We start from the raw sequence: 14,736 nt of genomic DNA on the forward strand, positions 1-14,736 counted from the left end.
TCCTTTTGTTTTTTTCCACTTTACAGGGCTAATCCTGTAAGGAAGGCAGGAAGGAAACATTCTGGTGGTGTTTCTAGCCTAATCTTTATTGCCCTCCTTACAGAAACTGCCTCTCAGGTTAACCCTTATTACATTGTAACAGCTAAGGCGAAGCACCCATTGACGTGAGTGATGTTGAGTTGGCCACGCCCACACGGTCACATGACCACCAAGCCATGCCTACCCAGCTGGTCATTAGGGCAGAGAACCGGTTGTTAAATTATTTCAATCCCACCACTGCCTCCCCCCCACAAATAAGCCCTCCCCCGAAAATATTTAAATGCATGCGCAGCTATTTCCTCTGGTTAGGGTTAGGGAGACAGAGCTGGAAATCAGGTAAGATGGCAAGAGGATCCCCGTCTCGCTCCATGCACCCCAAAATAATGAGACTCCGGCAAAAATAAGGCCAAATGCTTATTTCAGGGTTAAAAAAATATATAAGACAGGGTCTTATTTTCGGGGAAAATACGGTACATCATCCAGAAAGTCCCATCAATATGACTGTGTATGGCTTGGAAATTTTGGGAGTTGTAGACCTGGACAAAACTGAGTAAAAACTGTTTCTCCTCTCCCACCAAACAGGTCAGCTTTTTTAGAGAAACACCCCCCCCCCTGCAGCCTTCCATGACCACCAATCAAAAGGTCTGCAGCACAAAACGGATCCAGGGGATGTAGTTGGCAATGCGGGTGAAGACATCCGGAAAAAAACGATCGCCACATCTCTTTCCATTGAAGGAGACGATGCCATGAACCTTTTTCCCGCACACTAAGGGGCCGCCTGAGTCACCCTACAAAAGAGGGAAGAGAGAGGTCAAGTATAGGGTCTCAGTAATGGCCCTTGGGCAGATGGGTTCAAGCAACATCATCATTCCCCCCACCTTGCAATAACATGGCATTAAATATCAAATAATAATATTAATAAGGACAGAAATGTCAAATCCAGTCTACACATCTGGCTGTGTGACCAACCATAATAGTAGATTTGGTAATATCCAAGGACAATAGAATCAAGTGAAAATATTTTTTTAAAAAATAGTAGAGAGGTAATCAATGTGGGTAGATTAGATCTTGTGAAGTTCTTCCTATATTCATCCAGCCAGCCAGCCAGCCAGCTGGCCATCTATTCATCATATTTATACAGGTAGTTCTCGACTTACAACAGTTCATTTAGAGACTGTTCGAAGTTACAATGGCTCGGAAAAAAGTGACATGACCGTTTTTCACACTTACGACCTTTGCAACGTCCCCATGATCACATGATCTAAATTCAGCCGCTCGACAACTGACTCCTATTTATGACGGTTGCAGTGTCCCGGGGTCATGTGATCCCCTTTTGCGACCTTCTGATGAGCAAAGTCAATGGGGAAATCCAGATTCACTGAACAACCGTACTACTAACTTAACTTCTGCAGGGCTTCACTTAACAACTGTGGCAAGCAAAGTCGAAAAGTGGGGCAAAACTCATTTAACAAATGTTTCGCTTAGCAACAGAAATGTTGGGCTCAATTCTGATCGTAAGTTGAGGACTACCTGTATTATTTTTGGTTTGTTTTCATACTTTGTTGTACATTGTGCATAGGGATGGTTAATAAATTGAGTGAATTAATTGTCAGCGTTCCAAGACATTAATCAGTTTAAATCAGGGGTGTTAAACTCGATTTCATTGAGGGCCACATCAGGGTTGTGTTTGACCTCAGGAGGGCCGGGGGGATGTGGCCAGGGTGGGTGTGGCCAGCTCGATGTCACTTGTGTCGGGGACGCCTGTGGTGGCCCGAGCATTCTGCCAGCAAAAATGGTTCCCGAGCTCCATTTCTATCTGCAACGGCCTCCTGCAACCTTCTGCCAGCAAAAACGGAGCTTAGGAGGGCCACATGCAGAGGCACCGTGGGCTGGTCCCCTGTTTCCAGGGTGGCCCCATAGGCCAGATCTAAACATCCTGCAGGCTGGATGTGATCCACAGGCCTTGAGTTTGGCACAGGGGTGAAATCCAGCAGGTTCTAACAGGTTCTGGAGAACCGGTAGCGGAAATTTTGAGTAGTTTGGAGAAGCGGCAAATACCACCTCTGGCTGGCCCCAGAGTGGGGTGGGAATGGAGATTTTGCAATATCCTTCCCCCAGGAGGGGAAGGAATGGAGATTTTGCAGTATTCTTCCCTCGGAGTGGGGTGTAATGGAGATTTTGCAGTATTCTTCCCTCGGAGTGGGGTGTAATGGAGATTTTACAGTATCCTTCCCCTGGAGTGGGGTGGAATGGAGATTTTACAGTATCCTTCCCCTACCATGCCCACCAAAACCAGTTTTTGGATTTCACCCCTGGTTTGACACCCCTGGTTTAAATCCATCAACTTTTGTATAATGGGCTGATGGATGACAGCTTTAGCCTTTTGTCAAGCACTGTCTGATCTTCACAATTTCACCCTTGCAGTGTTCAGTCTCTGACCAAACATGGCATTAAAAAAAACTCCTTAGCATGCTGAGTTTCTATTTTGAAAAAGCCACTCCAGGCTCACCGAGCAGAAACCACGCAGGACGGCACTGGTGCTGGCTGCGCAGACCATACTCTTGGTGACATGTCCTTGCCACGATGCGTTGCAAGCCTTCCTGTCCACGATGGTTATGTTGGCCTCCATGAGTTCGGTGGGGATGGTCGCATAATTTGAGATGTCTCCCCAGCCAATAATACGGCACGTGAGTCCAGGGCAAAGATCGGTGTTGGCATGAGGTAATTTGATCTTCCGGACATTCTTGTTGAAAATGGCGGATCTGTTCAACTGCAGACAGAGAGAAAAGAAGAGATGGGCTGCTAAGGCCAGGATTGCATTTTCAGCAATGATTCATCTGCAAAGCATGAGTCACAAAGAGGAGGTGGGGTCAACCTGTTCTCCAAGGCACCTGAAGGCAGGACAGGAAGCAACGGATGAAAACTAATCAAGGAGAGAAGCAGGGGTGAAATGCTCCTGGTTCAGACCGGATCGCCCGATCTGGTAGCGATGGTGGCAGGTGGTTCGGAGAACCGGTAGCAAAAATCCCTGCACCCCCCCCCCAATGCCCAACTGAGCTGCGTGATCATCAGAGGCTTTTTTTTTATTTTTAAAAGCATTTTTTTCTACAACCTCTTTGGCCGAAAAAATGCTTTTAAAAGTAAAAAAAAAGCCTCTGATGATTGCGCGGCTCAGTTGGGATCATCAGAGGCTTTTAAAAGCATTTTTTCTATAACCTCTTTGGCCGAAGAGGCTGTAGAAAAAAAAAAAAGCCCTTTAAAGCCTCTGGCGATCCCAGCTGAGTTGCCTGATCGTCAGAGGCTTTTAAAAGCATTTTTTTCTGCAATCTCTTAAGGTTGTAGAAAAAATGCTTTAAAAAAAAAAAAGTTGGCCACGCCCACCGAACCGGTAGTAACAAATTTTACATTTCAACCCTGAAGAGAAACAACCTAGAACTAAAAAGTAATTTCCAGACAGTGAGAACAATTAATCAGTGGAATGACTTGCCTCCAGGAATTGGGGATGCTCCAGTGCTGGAAGTTTTCAAGAAGAGATTGGACAACCATTTGTCTAATATGGTACAGAGTTGAAATAATAAAAAAAAAAAAATACTTGTAACTCAGGTTTTAGATTTTGGCAGTGGTTTGCTCTTATTTATAAGCTAAAGAGGAATAGGACAAGAAAATCCTATTGATGATGTTACCTAGTCTGGTAACGAAACATTCAGAAACTAAATTGAAACAATCTTGGAGAGCAAGCTACTACCAAAATGGTATAGACTTTCCTGCTTGAGAAGGGGATCGGGCTAGAAGACCTCCAAGGTCCCTTCTAACTCTGTTATTCTGTTATTCAGCCTTGTGCACAGGAGGCATGTCAAAATATCAAGATGGGGACCACTATTGTGTGAATGAAGCCCAGCCTAGTTTTACCTGTAGGTGCCACCATCTGGACTTTTTTTAATCCCATGTCCAGGTGTTGTCAACCCTGGAAACCATCTTTTACTTTGGATCTTCAGGGCTGCCACATTTAGTGCTGTGGGAAACCGGGAGGGGGGATTGTATGGAGTTGGAGAGATATCTAGCCATAATAACATTCTTTTCTTTGAGAGTCAAGGACATCTTGCCCTGCACCTGGAGTGGTATGACTGAGATGCCTCCCAGTTGGGACGGTGCATTGATTGGACCACGTGATGGGCATGTGGGTGCTGGGGCAGGGACTTGGACTTTCTTTAGGGTGGGGAAAACCTGGAAACTTTCAGATTCGGGTTTTCCCAGATGTGCCAATATGACATTTCTAATAAAATGGAACTTTGAGGAACTTCTGGCCTCGGAATCTTCTTTTGTTGGGGGTGTTACCTGGAATCCTGACAGGTGTGTCCATAGGTATGGTCCAAAGATCCTAAGTCATACAGGTAGTCCTCGACTTACAGCCACAACTGAGCCCAACATTTCTGTTGCTAGGCAAGACCGGTGTTTAAGTGAGTTTTGCTCTATTTTAGAACCTTTCTTGTCACAATTGTTAGGTGAGTCACTCCAGTTGTTAAGTTAGTAACATGGTTATTAAGTGAATCTGGCTTCCCCGTTCAGGAGGTCGCAAAAGGGGATCACGTGATCCTGGGACAATGCAACTGTCAGTTGCCAAGTGCCCCAATTTTGATCATGTGATCATGGGGAGGCTGCACCTGTCATAAGTATGAAAACCTTGTCAAAGTCCCTTTTTTCAGGACTGTTGTAATTTTGAAGGGTCACCAAATGAATGGTTGTAAGTCGAGGACTACCTGTATGGATTCATCTATGTAGTCCCACCGATTCAAACGCCTTCCTCACCAAGTTGCTTTAGTAGACCCTAAACCCATGATGGCAAACCTATGGCATGCATGTCGCAGGTGGCACGCAGCACCGTCTCTGTGGGCATGCAAACCGTCGCCCCAGTTCAGTTTTGTCACGCGTGCGCACATGCCTCCCACCAGCCAGCTGGTCATCGGGTCTCTGCTGAGCATGTGGAGGGGGTGTGGGGTATGTGGGGGGGCACGCACGCATGTGGGACACCCCAGGGGGAGGGCCTTCTCTGTGGGAGCCCCAGCCCTGTGGAACGAACTGCCCCCAGAAATTCGTAAGATCTCCGACCTCCGGGTGTTTCGCTGCGCACTGAAGATCCTGTTGTTCCGCCAGGCCGGACTATCAAGACAATAGTTTTAAATTGGGGTATTTAAATTTTTTGGGGTTTTAAATCTGAGCCATTTTATTTAATTATTTTAAATTTTACATTGTTGTTCTGTCTGTGTTTTTAAATAGGCTGTACACCGCCCTGAGTCCTTCGGGAGAAGGGCGGTATAGAAATAAAATTATTATTATTATTATTATTATTATTATTATTATTATTATTATTATTATTATTATTATGTACATGTATGGGGGCGGGGGCACATGCACAGGGCCCACATGTGCATTGCATTTTGGGGGTTCGGGCGCGCTTGTGCATTCTCGTGCGTGCACGCGCGCTTGGGCACTCGGTCTGGAAAAGGTTAGCCATCACTGCCCTAAACCATCGGAGCACAGTTTTCTGCATTATTCTTTAATTATTCTTTTCCCGCAAAGTTACATAAGTTTTATTTGCAGTATTTTATGGCCAACAGTTTGTTCATGCAAAGTGATCCAAAAGGATTGGGAGGTCCAGAGAGAAATGTTGAGGGGGAGCATTTTCAGAAGCTGTTCAAAACAACCGAATGTCGTGCCACACCATCCAGATGTTGGCCATCTGACTGTCCTGATCTGTGAAGCCATTAGCCATTTCCACCCTGCTGGAACTTAACTATATCACACATTTTGCCTCCAATCATTTCTTCCTTGCGGAAGTCAGGATCGCCACCTAGTGTTTAATATTGAATACACAGAACAATGGAAATCAGACCCCAGGTATTGATTAATTATTTGGGGTCATGATAGTCTGTTAAGAATGGTGTTGTGAGGGTTTGGAAATTGACAGACAGAAAATATATCTTGCATTGATCAACAACTAGAATTTCAGTCCCCGGTTGTCTGAAATCTGAAGAATTTTTCCCAATCAAGCTTAGAAGACAACAGAATGTAGATAGATTAGTTGGCTGATTTGGTTCAAGGTCGCTTCTTTGATGCTTTTTAAAATTTGCCATTTATTCTGATTCCATTAAGTAACTGGAATCTTACTTTATTTTGCAGCAGTGAATAAACAGTTCAGCAAAAGAGAACTTTTTTTTATTAGTGCAAATGGCCTTCAGCGTGAGTCATTGTTTCTCAACCATTTGGTTTAAACCTTTTAAAAGCATCACTTTTGCAGATGAAAAGCAAGATTTGTAACTAATCTGGCTGAATAGGTTGTGCAAAACCCTCCCTAAATTTAAAACAGGAGGCAAGAAAAGGAAAGGAAAGGAAAGGGAGGGGAGGGAAAGGAAAGGAAAGGAAAGGAAAGAAAAGGAAAGGAAAGGGGAGGGGAGGGGAGGGGAGGGGGAGAGGAGGGGAGGGGAGGGGAGGGGAGGGGAGGGGAGGGGAAGGAAAGGAAAGGGAGGGAGGGGAGGGGAGGAAAGGAAAGGAAAGGAAAGGGAGGGGAGGGGAGGGAAAGGAAAGGAAGGGGAGGGGAGGGAAAAGAAAGAAAGGAAAGGAAAGGAAAGGGAGGGGGGGGAAAGGAAAGGAAAGGAAAGGAAGGGGAGGGAAGGGAAGGGAAGGGAAAGGAAAGGAAAAGAAAAGAAAAGAAGGGGAGGGGAGGGGAGGGGAGGGAAAGGAAAGGAAAGGAAAGGGAGGGGAGGGGAGGGGGAGGGAAAGGGAAAGGAAGGGGAGGGGAGGGAAAGGAAAGGAAAGGAAAGGGAGGGGAGGGGAAAGGAAAGGAAAGGAAAGGAAAGGAAAGGAAAGGAAAGGAAAGGAAAGGAAAGGGAGGGGAGGGGAGGGGGAGGGGAGGGGAGGGGAGGGGGAGGGAAAGGAAAGGAAAAGAAAAGAAAAGAAAGGAAGGGGAGGGGAGGGAAAGGAAAGGAAAGGAAGGGGAGGGGAGGGGAGGGGAGGGAAGGGAAGGGAAAGGAAAGGAAAAGAAAAGAAAAGAAAAGAAAGGAAGGGGAGGGGGAGGGAAAGGAAAGGAAAGGAAAGGAAAGGAAAGGAAAGGAAAGGAAAGGAAAGGGAGGGGAGGGGAGGGAAGGGAAGGGAAGGGAAGGGAAAGGAAAGGAAAGGGAGGGGAGGGGAGGGAAAGGAAAGGAAAGGAAGGGAAGGGGAGGGAAGGGAAGGGAAGGGAAGGAAAGGGAGGGGAGGGGAGGGAAAGGAAAGGAAGGGGAGGGAAGGGAAGAGAAGGGAAGGAAGGGAAGGAAAGGAAAGGAAAAGAAGGGAGGGGAGGGACAGGGAAAGGGAAGAGGAAAAGAATGAAAGGAGGGAGGGAGGGAGGGAGGGAGGGAGAGAAGAAAGCAAGCAAGCAAGCAACCAACCAATTGCAATAGCAATAGCAATAGCACATATATACTGTTTTAACAATGCTTTTACAGCCCTCTCTAAGCGGTTTTACAGAGTCAGCTATTGTCCCCCAACAATCTGGTCCTCCTTTTACTGACCTCAGAAGGAGGTGAAAGCTGAGCCAACCTTGAGCCGGGCAGGATGACTGAACAGCTGGCAGCTGGCAGAATTATCTTGCAATACTGCATTCTAACCCCTGCACCACCACAGCTCTTCCTTCCAAGGAAGGAAGGAAGGAAGGGAGGGAGGGAGGGAGGGAGGGAGGGCCGGGCTTTAGGATCTTGCACAAAAGATGAATATCCTTTAACTGAGACCTTTATCAGAAAACATGTTCCTTTGCAACATGAGGTGGCAAAATAATATAATGCTATTCTTCTTCCCCCATTGTATAGACAGAGGGATGCCCGCTTCTCTCCCACACACTTACTTTGAGTAAGCGGATGTCATTTTTACACTGTCACAGCACTGAACAGCGGGGTGAGCAATGGAGTTCTGGATTCCAAAGATTTGCTGAGAGGCCTCCCGAGTCTTGAGCGAATGGGCGCCGAGGATGACACGAAACTGTGCGGACCGCCTGCCAGGATAAATCGGGAAAAGTTAGAAGTGGCAATATTGCATAAGACAATTTCCACTAGAAAAAGAAACATAACCTTTCTTCAGGAGAAACTTAGCTTTCAGGAAATACGGCAACGCAGGTAGTCCTCGAATTATGACAATTGGGCCCAGAATTTCTGTTATTAAGTGAGGCATTTGTTACGTGATTTTTGCCCCATTTTACGACCTTTCTTGCTACAGTTGTCGAGTGAATCACTGCAGTTGATAAGTTAGTAACTTATGTTAAGTCAATCTGGCTTCCCGGCTGGACTATTGTAATGCTCTCTACATGGGGCTCCCCTTGAAGAGCACCCGGAGGCTCCAACTGGTCCAGAATGCGGCCGCGCGGGTGGTTATGGGCGCAACTCGTTGTGCCCGTGTGACACCCCTCCTGCGCGAGCTGCACTGGCTCCCAGTGGTCTTCCGGGTGCGATTCAAGGTGTTGGTTACCACCTTTAAAGCGCTCCATGGCATAGGACCCGGGTACCTTCGAGACCGTCTTCTGCCACCAATAGCCTCCCACCAACCAGTCCGTTCCCACAGAGAGGGTCTCCTCAGGGTGCCATCGGCCAAGTTATGTCAGCTGGCGACACCCAGGGGGAGGGCCTTCTCTGTGGGAGCCCCAGCCCTGTGGAATGAACTGCCCCTGGAAATACGTAAGATCTCCGACCTCCGGGTGTTTCGCTGCGCACTGAAGACCCTGTTGTTCCGCCAGGCCGGACTATCAATATAATAATTTTAAATTGGGGTATTTTAATTTTTGGGGTTTTAAATCGGCCAAATTTATTTAATTATTTTAATTTTTAATCATTGTTGTGTCCTGTGCTTTTAAATTGGCTGTACACCGCCCTGAGTCCTTCGGGAGAAGGGTGGTATAGAAATAAAATTATTATTATTATTATTATTATTATTATTATTATTATTATTATTATTATTATTATTCCCCATTTGACTTTGCTTGTGAGAAGGTCGCAAAAGGGGATGACATGATCTTGGGACACAGCACTGGTCATAAATATGAGACAGTTGCCGAGCGTCTGAATTTTGATCACATGATCTTGAGGATGCTGCAAAGGTCGTAACTGTGAAAAATGGTCATAAGTCACGTTTTTCACTGCCGCTGTAACTTTGAACGGTCACTAAACGAATTGTTGTAAGACGAGGATTACTTGTATATATGCATACACTGGTTTTAATGATTGTTTGATTGTTAATGCTCCTCTACATGTTTACGTTTTTCATATTATAATGAGTTTTGCAAGTTACTAAAGTTAAAGATCATTAAAGGAAGAACTACTGTAGAACTAAGGAAAAACTTCCTGAGAGTGAGAACAACTAATCAGTGAAAACAACTAAGAGCCTGAGTGGCGCAGCAGACTAATGCTACTGTTAAAGGTAGTATTTAGCTTCCAGCTGCCTGCAATTACTGCGAGTTCAAATCTCACCAGGCTCAAGGTTGACTCAGCCTTCCATCCTTTCTAAGGTAGGTAAAATGAGGACCCAGTTTGTGGGGGCAATAAGCTGACTTTGTATAAAATATACAAAAGTATGAAGGCTATTGCTTAACACCTTGTAAGCCGCCCTGAGTCTCCGGAGAAGGGCGGCATATAAATCAAAATTAAAAAAAAAAAAAATCAGAGGAATGGCTTGCCTATAGGATCTCCGTCTTGAACAGAAGGTTAGTCTAGAAGATCTCCAAGGTCCCCACTATTCTATGTTCTAAGTCTATGTATAATAAAAGAGAATCTTTGTCCTTGGCAAGTTTGAACCAGTTCTCTTATCAGGCTATACATAGCTTTCTTTGTTTCTTCAAGAACAAAGAACGAAACTCCTCCTTACTAAAAACATTAATCAAAGAAGCATCCCTTTGCTGCCGCCATCAGTCTGTACCTCAGTCATTGTATTAAGTTATGCAAACATTTAGGCAAACCCATCACATGAGCAACATTGTACAAATGCAGAAAAAGATTTAGAAGTGTTTCTCAACTTTGAACATTTTTAGATGTGTAGATTTCAATCCCCAGAATTCCTCAGCTATTATTCTAGATCAGGGGTGGGTTCTAAATTTTTTTACTACAGGTTCTGTGGGCATGGCTTATTTTGTCGGCGTGGCTTGGCAGCGGGGTAATATGACTGGGGGGCGTGGCCAACTTTTTTTTTTTGTTTTACTTTTAAAAGGATTTTTTTCTACAACTTTAAGAGGTTGCAGGAAAAAATGCTTTTAAAAGCCTCTGACGATCAGGCAACTCAGCTGGGATCGTCAGAGGCTTTTGAAGACATTTTTTTTCCTACAGTCTCTTCGGCCAAAAAAAGTTGTAGAAAAAATGCTTTTAAAAGCCTCTGACGATCCCAGCTGAGCCGCACGATCATCAGAGGCTTTTTTTTTTTTTTACTTTTAAAAACATTTTTTCGGCCGAAGAGGTTGTAGAAAAAATGCTTTTAAAAGTAAAAAAAAAAAAAAAAAAAAAGCCTCTGATGAGGTGGGTGGGGTAAGCGAGCGGCGACTGAGCTGGGGACTGGTTCGTGGGCGTGGCCAGCCAATGTATTACCGGTTCTCCAAACTACTACAAATTTTTACTACTGGTTCTTGTGAACCGGTGCGAACCGGGAGCAACCTACCACTGTTCTAGATGCTCTCAAGCTATCTGGTACAAATTGGAACCCCATATCCAGCTGACTTTGCGTGCAGGCTTCCTGGAGAACAATTTCCTTGAGAGGGAATAATTTGATCTGTTTATCATCTAGTTGCAACACATCACACTGGCTGTTACTTATTTATTTATTTATTTATTATCAAATTTATAGACCACCCTTCTCCCGAAGGACTCAGGGCGGTGCACAGCCAAAGTAAAAAACATAGATACAAACATTAAAAACATTTTTTTTTAATTTGATTTATATGCCGCCCTTCCCCGGAGACTCAGGGCGGCTTACAATGCGTTAAGCAATAGCCTTCATACTTTTGTAAATTTTATACAAAGTCAGCTTATTGCCCCCACAAACTGGGCCCTCAATTTACCTACCTTAGAAAGGATGGAAGGCTGAGTCGACCTTGAGCCTGGGGAGATTCGAACTGGTGTAATTGCAGACAGCTGGATGTTAATTACGGTGCTTTAGTCTGCAGAGCTAAACCAGGCTAAATTTAAAAAGATATATATAAATTTGACCCCAAAGTTAAAAAACAGTAACAAAACATATTAAAAACATTTAAAAAACATTAAGCCAGCCCGGCTTGCTGAAAAAGGAAGGTCTTCAGGGCACGGCAGAAGGCACCGAGGTCTTGAATTCTTCGTATCTCTGGGGGCAGTTGATTCCAGAGAGCAGGTGCCCCCACAGAGAAGGCCCTCCCCCTGGGGGCCACCAGTCTACATTGCTTAGCCGATGGCACCCTGAGGAGGCCTTCTCTGTGGGAGCGCACCGGTCGGTGGGAGGTCGTTGGTGGCAGCAGACGGTCTCGAAGGTATCCAGGTCCTATGCCATGGAGCGCTTTAATGGTGATAACCAACACTTTATCAATAGAAGACAATATTTGTAGCTCTGGGTTGAGTTGTGGGTCCTTGGTGCTCTCTCAGCTTGGTTGTTGGCCTGCAGCTGTTTCATGACCCAACTAGGTAACACCATCAGTGCTAGAGTGGGGAATGGGGTAAGTTCTTACTTACTTGGGAATCTGACAATGAGCTGCTGTCATCACCCATCTTTGTCTTACCAAGAACCCACCGCAGATGTGTCTGTTCTCATGTTGGATGGAGGCCATAAAGGGCCGAGAATGGGGTCTCACTTCCTTGCCTCCAATGACCCCCGTTCTCCGGATCCCAGCAGCAAAACAAATATCTGCACAAAGAAGCACAATGATTGACTAAGGATTAAGCTACTTAGTCCCCAAATAAAGGGATTAAAGAATTGTAAAAAGGAAAAAAAAATTACGTCCTGTCTAGAGCCGTGGTGGCACAGTGGTTAGAATGCAGTATTGTAGGCTAATTCTGCCGACTGTCAGCAGTTCGGCAGTTTGTGTCTCACCAGCTCAAGGTTTCTATCCTTTAGGTCGGTAAAATGAGGACCCAGATTGTTGGGGGCAATATGCTGACTCTGTAAACCGCTTAGAGAGGGCTGTAAAGCACTGTGAAGCGGTATATAAGTCTAAGTGCTATTGCTATTGCCATATGTAGTCTACATTGTTATGACCTGAATGTCCCAAGATTAGAAATACTGCTTCATTATACAAAGATTATTTCTGTGTCCTGTCTGAGTGGCATGGTGGCCTAGAGGTGAAGATGCTCACTTCCCACGAGGAATGTTGAGAGGTCAATCCTAGGCAGCGACAGATGTTTCTCTATCAGGGCCCAAAGAGAAAATATCTGCTGTGAACTTGATGTAGGCGCCAGAAAGGGAATCCGGCCAGTAAATGCTCAGCTCCATTCAACTGATCCAATCCCATCCCGAATAAAGGGATTAAAGGGTTGTAAAAAGGAAAATAAATGTCCTGTCTAGGATTTATGGCTTTTTTCCTCAGTGATCGCACTCTCTCTCTCTCTCTCTCTCTCTCTCTGTGTGTGTGTGTGTGTGTGTGTGTGTGTGTGTGTGTGTGTGTGAAAAGTCACAATGGTAGCCATGACTGCACAGTCAAAGCCTTCCAGTTTTTCAAGAAAAATCTTCTTGATTTTTCACACACATACACCCACCCACACCCACATCCTGAATACCCCTAGCATAAACATTCAAAGCTAGCAGAAATTCAACAACTATCCAGATGCGTCTGCAGAGTACAGCAAAAAAGTCAAGAAGGTGGCTGCATCACCCATAAAAACCAGGCGGAGCTTCCATTGTACCATTATAGGCGCCATCTTGATTTTTTGGGGCCATTTCTTACCAGCAGCCTCCAAGTATCTCTCCCCCTTTGTCAGGAAGACTATGATAACCATATATTAAAAAACAAAACATTGCCCCAAATTTGCTATTTCAATCATCTATTTTTTTTTAAATTTGATTTATATGCCTCCCTTCTCCGGAGACTCAGGGCGGCTTACAATGCATTAAGCAATAGCCTTCATACTTTTGTATATTTATACAAAGTCAGCTTATTGCCCCCACAATCCGGGTCCTCATTTTACCTACCTTAGAAAGGATGGAAGGCTGAGTTAACCTTGAGCCTGGTGAGATTTGAACTTGCAGTAATTGCAGGCAGATGATGTTAATAACAGTGCTTTAGTCTGCTGCGCCACCAGGGCTCTGGTGACAATTGACTTTGAATAAGGATTGTGCTGACTCAAATGTATAGTTGATATAGCAAATCACTGCAGTTGTTAAGTGAATTGTGTGGTCGTTAAGCGAATCTGGCTCCCCCCATTGACTTTGCTTGTCGGGAGCCAACTGGGAAGGTCACAAATGAGGATCACATGACCCCAGGATAGTGCAACTGTCATAGATACATGCCAGTTGCCAAGCACCTGAATTTTGATCCCTTGACCATGGGGATGCTACAACGATTGTATGAGTTAAAACTGGTGACAAGTCACTTTTTTTCAATGCCTTTGTAATTTTAAACAGTCACTAAACGAATTGTTGTAAGTTGAGGACCACCTGTACAAAATCCTCCAGATAAGCCCTCAATATTTTGGCATAGAACAAAATGGATGTCTCCTCACAATCAAAATGTTTACAACCCATCTATTTGGGCAATCTAAGATTAGTTTTTTAAGCAATGGCATCAGGTTGCTTCCTCACAGTCAAATTTGTGATTTGTGGTGAAACTTAAATTGTTTTTTTTAATGTATTACTAAAGCAGAATCTTCTATGCAGTGTGTCTCAACTAGCCCAGTTTAAGATATGTGGATTTCAACTTACAAAATTTCCCAGCCAACCCCATGAAAGAACCTATCAGGTTCTTTGCTAACATTTCATTTTTTAAAAAATGAAATGTTAGCAATAAAACTCAGATAACATAATACAGTTTGGTTAAGGCAAGAAAGCAGGAGACCTTGAGTTCCAAGTCCTGCCTTAGTCATGAAAGCTAGCTGGGTGACTTTGGGCCAAGTCTTCTCTCTCAGCCCAAACCCACCTCACAGGGTTGTTGTGAGGAAAAATAGGAGGAGGAAGGTATATCGGATATGTTCATTGCCTGGAGATATTTGTTATAAGAATAAAGACGGGATACAAATAAAATAAAATAAATGATATTCTGAATCTAATGAAAAGAAATGTTAGCTTTACCTGCCTGGAGGAGGACCCAAAGTACCAGCCAGGTCCTCAGGAGCTGTAAACCTGCTCTCCCCATCTTTTGAGATCTGGAGAAAAAAAAAATCTGCAGACCTCTTCAGCCTTAAAGAAGTGGCCTGTTGCCCAATGAAGAAATGAAATAAAGGAAGCTGCCTTCAATTTTTGGAACACGCTTATAGCAGCAAATCCGTGGAGGGGGGCTTGAGTATGTCATGCGATGGGTGATTGGTAACCTGCCTGGGTCTGTTTCAACTGCCCAATAGAGTTACTCAAACAGTTAGCCGGTGTGGTTTCTTTGGGTAACCCCTTCCCTAAAAGGCTTGGGGTAAAGAGGAAGAAGCAACTACCCCCATGTTGGGTTTACAATTTTGATCAAGGAAGGATCGGGGTAGATAAGCCACCTCTACTTCTGCATCCATGACGCAAGGACTTTGATCTCGATAG

General features: G+C 44.7%; 1 protein-coding gene across 1 annotated transcript; it reads right to left on the reverse strand.

The window, feature by feature from the left end:
• Positions 1 to 674: 674 nt before the first annotated feature.
• On the reverse strand, positions 675 to 14,350 carry LOC139308333 (serine protease 57-like). Its single transcript, XM_070931843.1, is given in 7 exon segments — positions 675 to 827; positions 2,549 to 2,809; positions 7,913 to 7,936; positions 7,938 to 7,961; positions 7,963 to 8,059; positions 11,739 to 11,910; positions 14,287 to 14,350. Coding segments are annotated over 7 exon segments (795 nt in total).
• Between the last annotated feature and the right edge of the window lie 386 nt (positions 14,351 to 14,736).

This window comes from Pituophis catenifer, unplaced genomic scaffold (genome assembly GCF_029215685.1).
Source record: "Pituophis catenifer annectens isolate HBS135680 unplaced genomic scaffold, rPitCat1.0.hap2 SCAF_1, whole genome shotgun sequence".
Lineage (NCBI taxonomy): Eukaryota > Metazoa > Chordata > Lepidosauria > Squamata > Colubridae > Pituophis > Pituophis catenifer.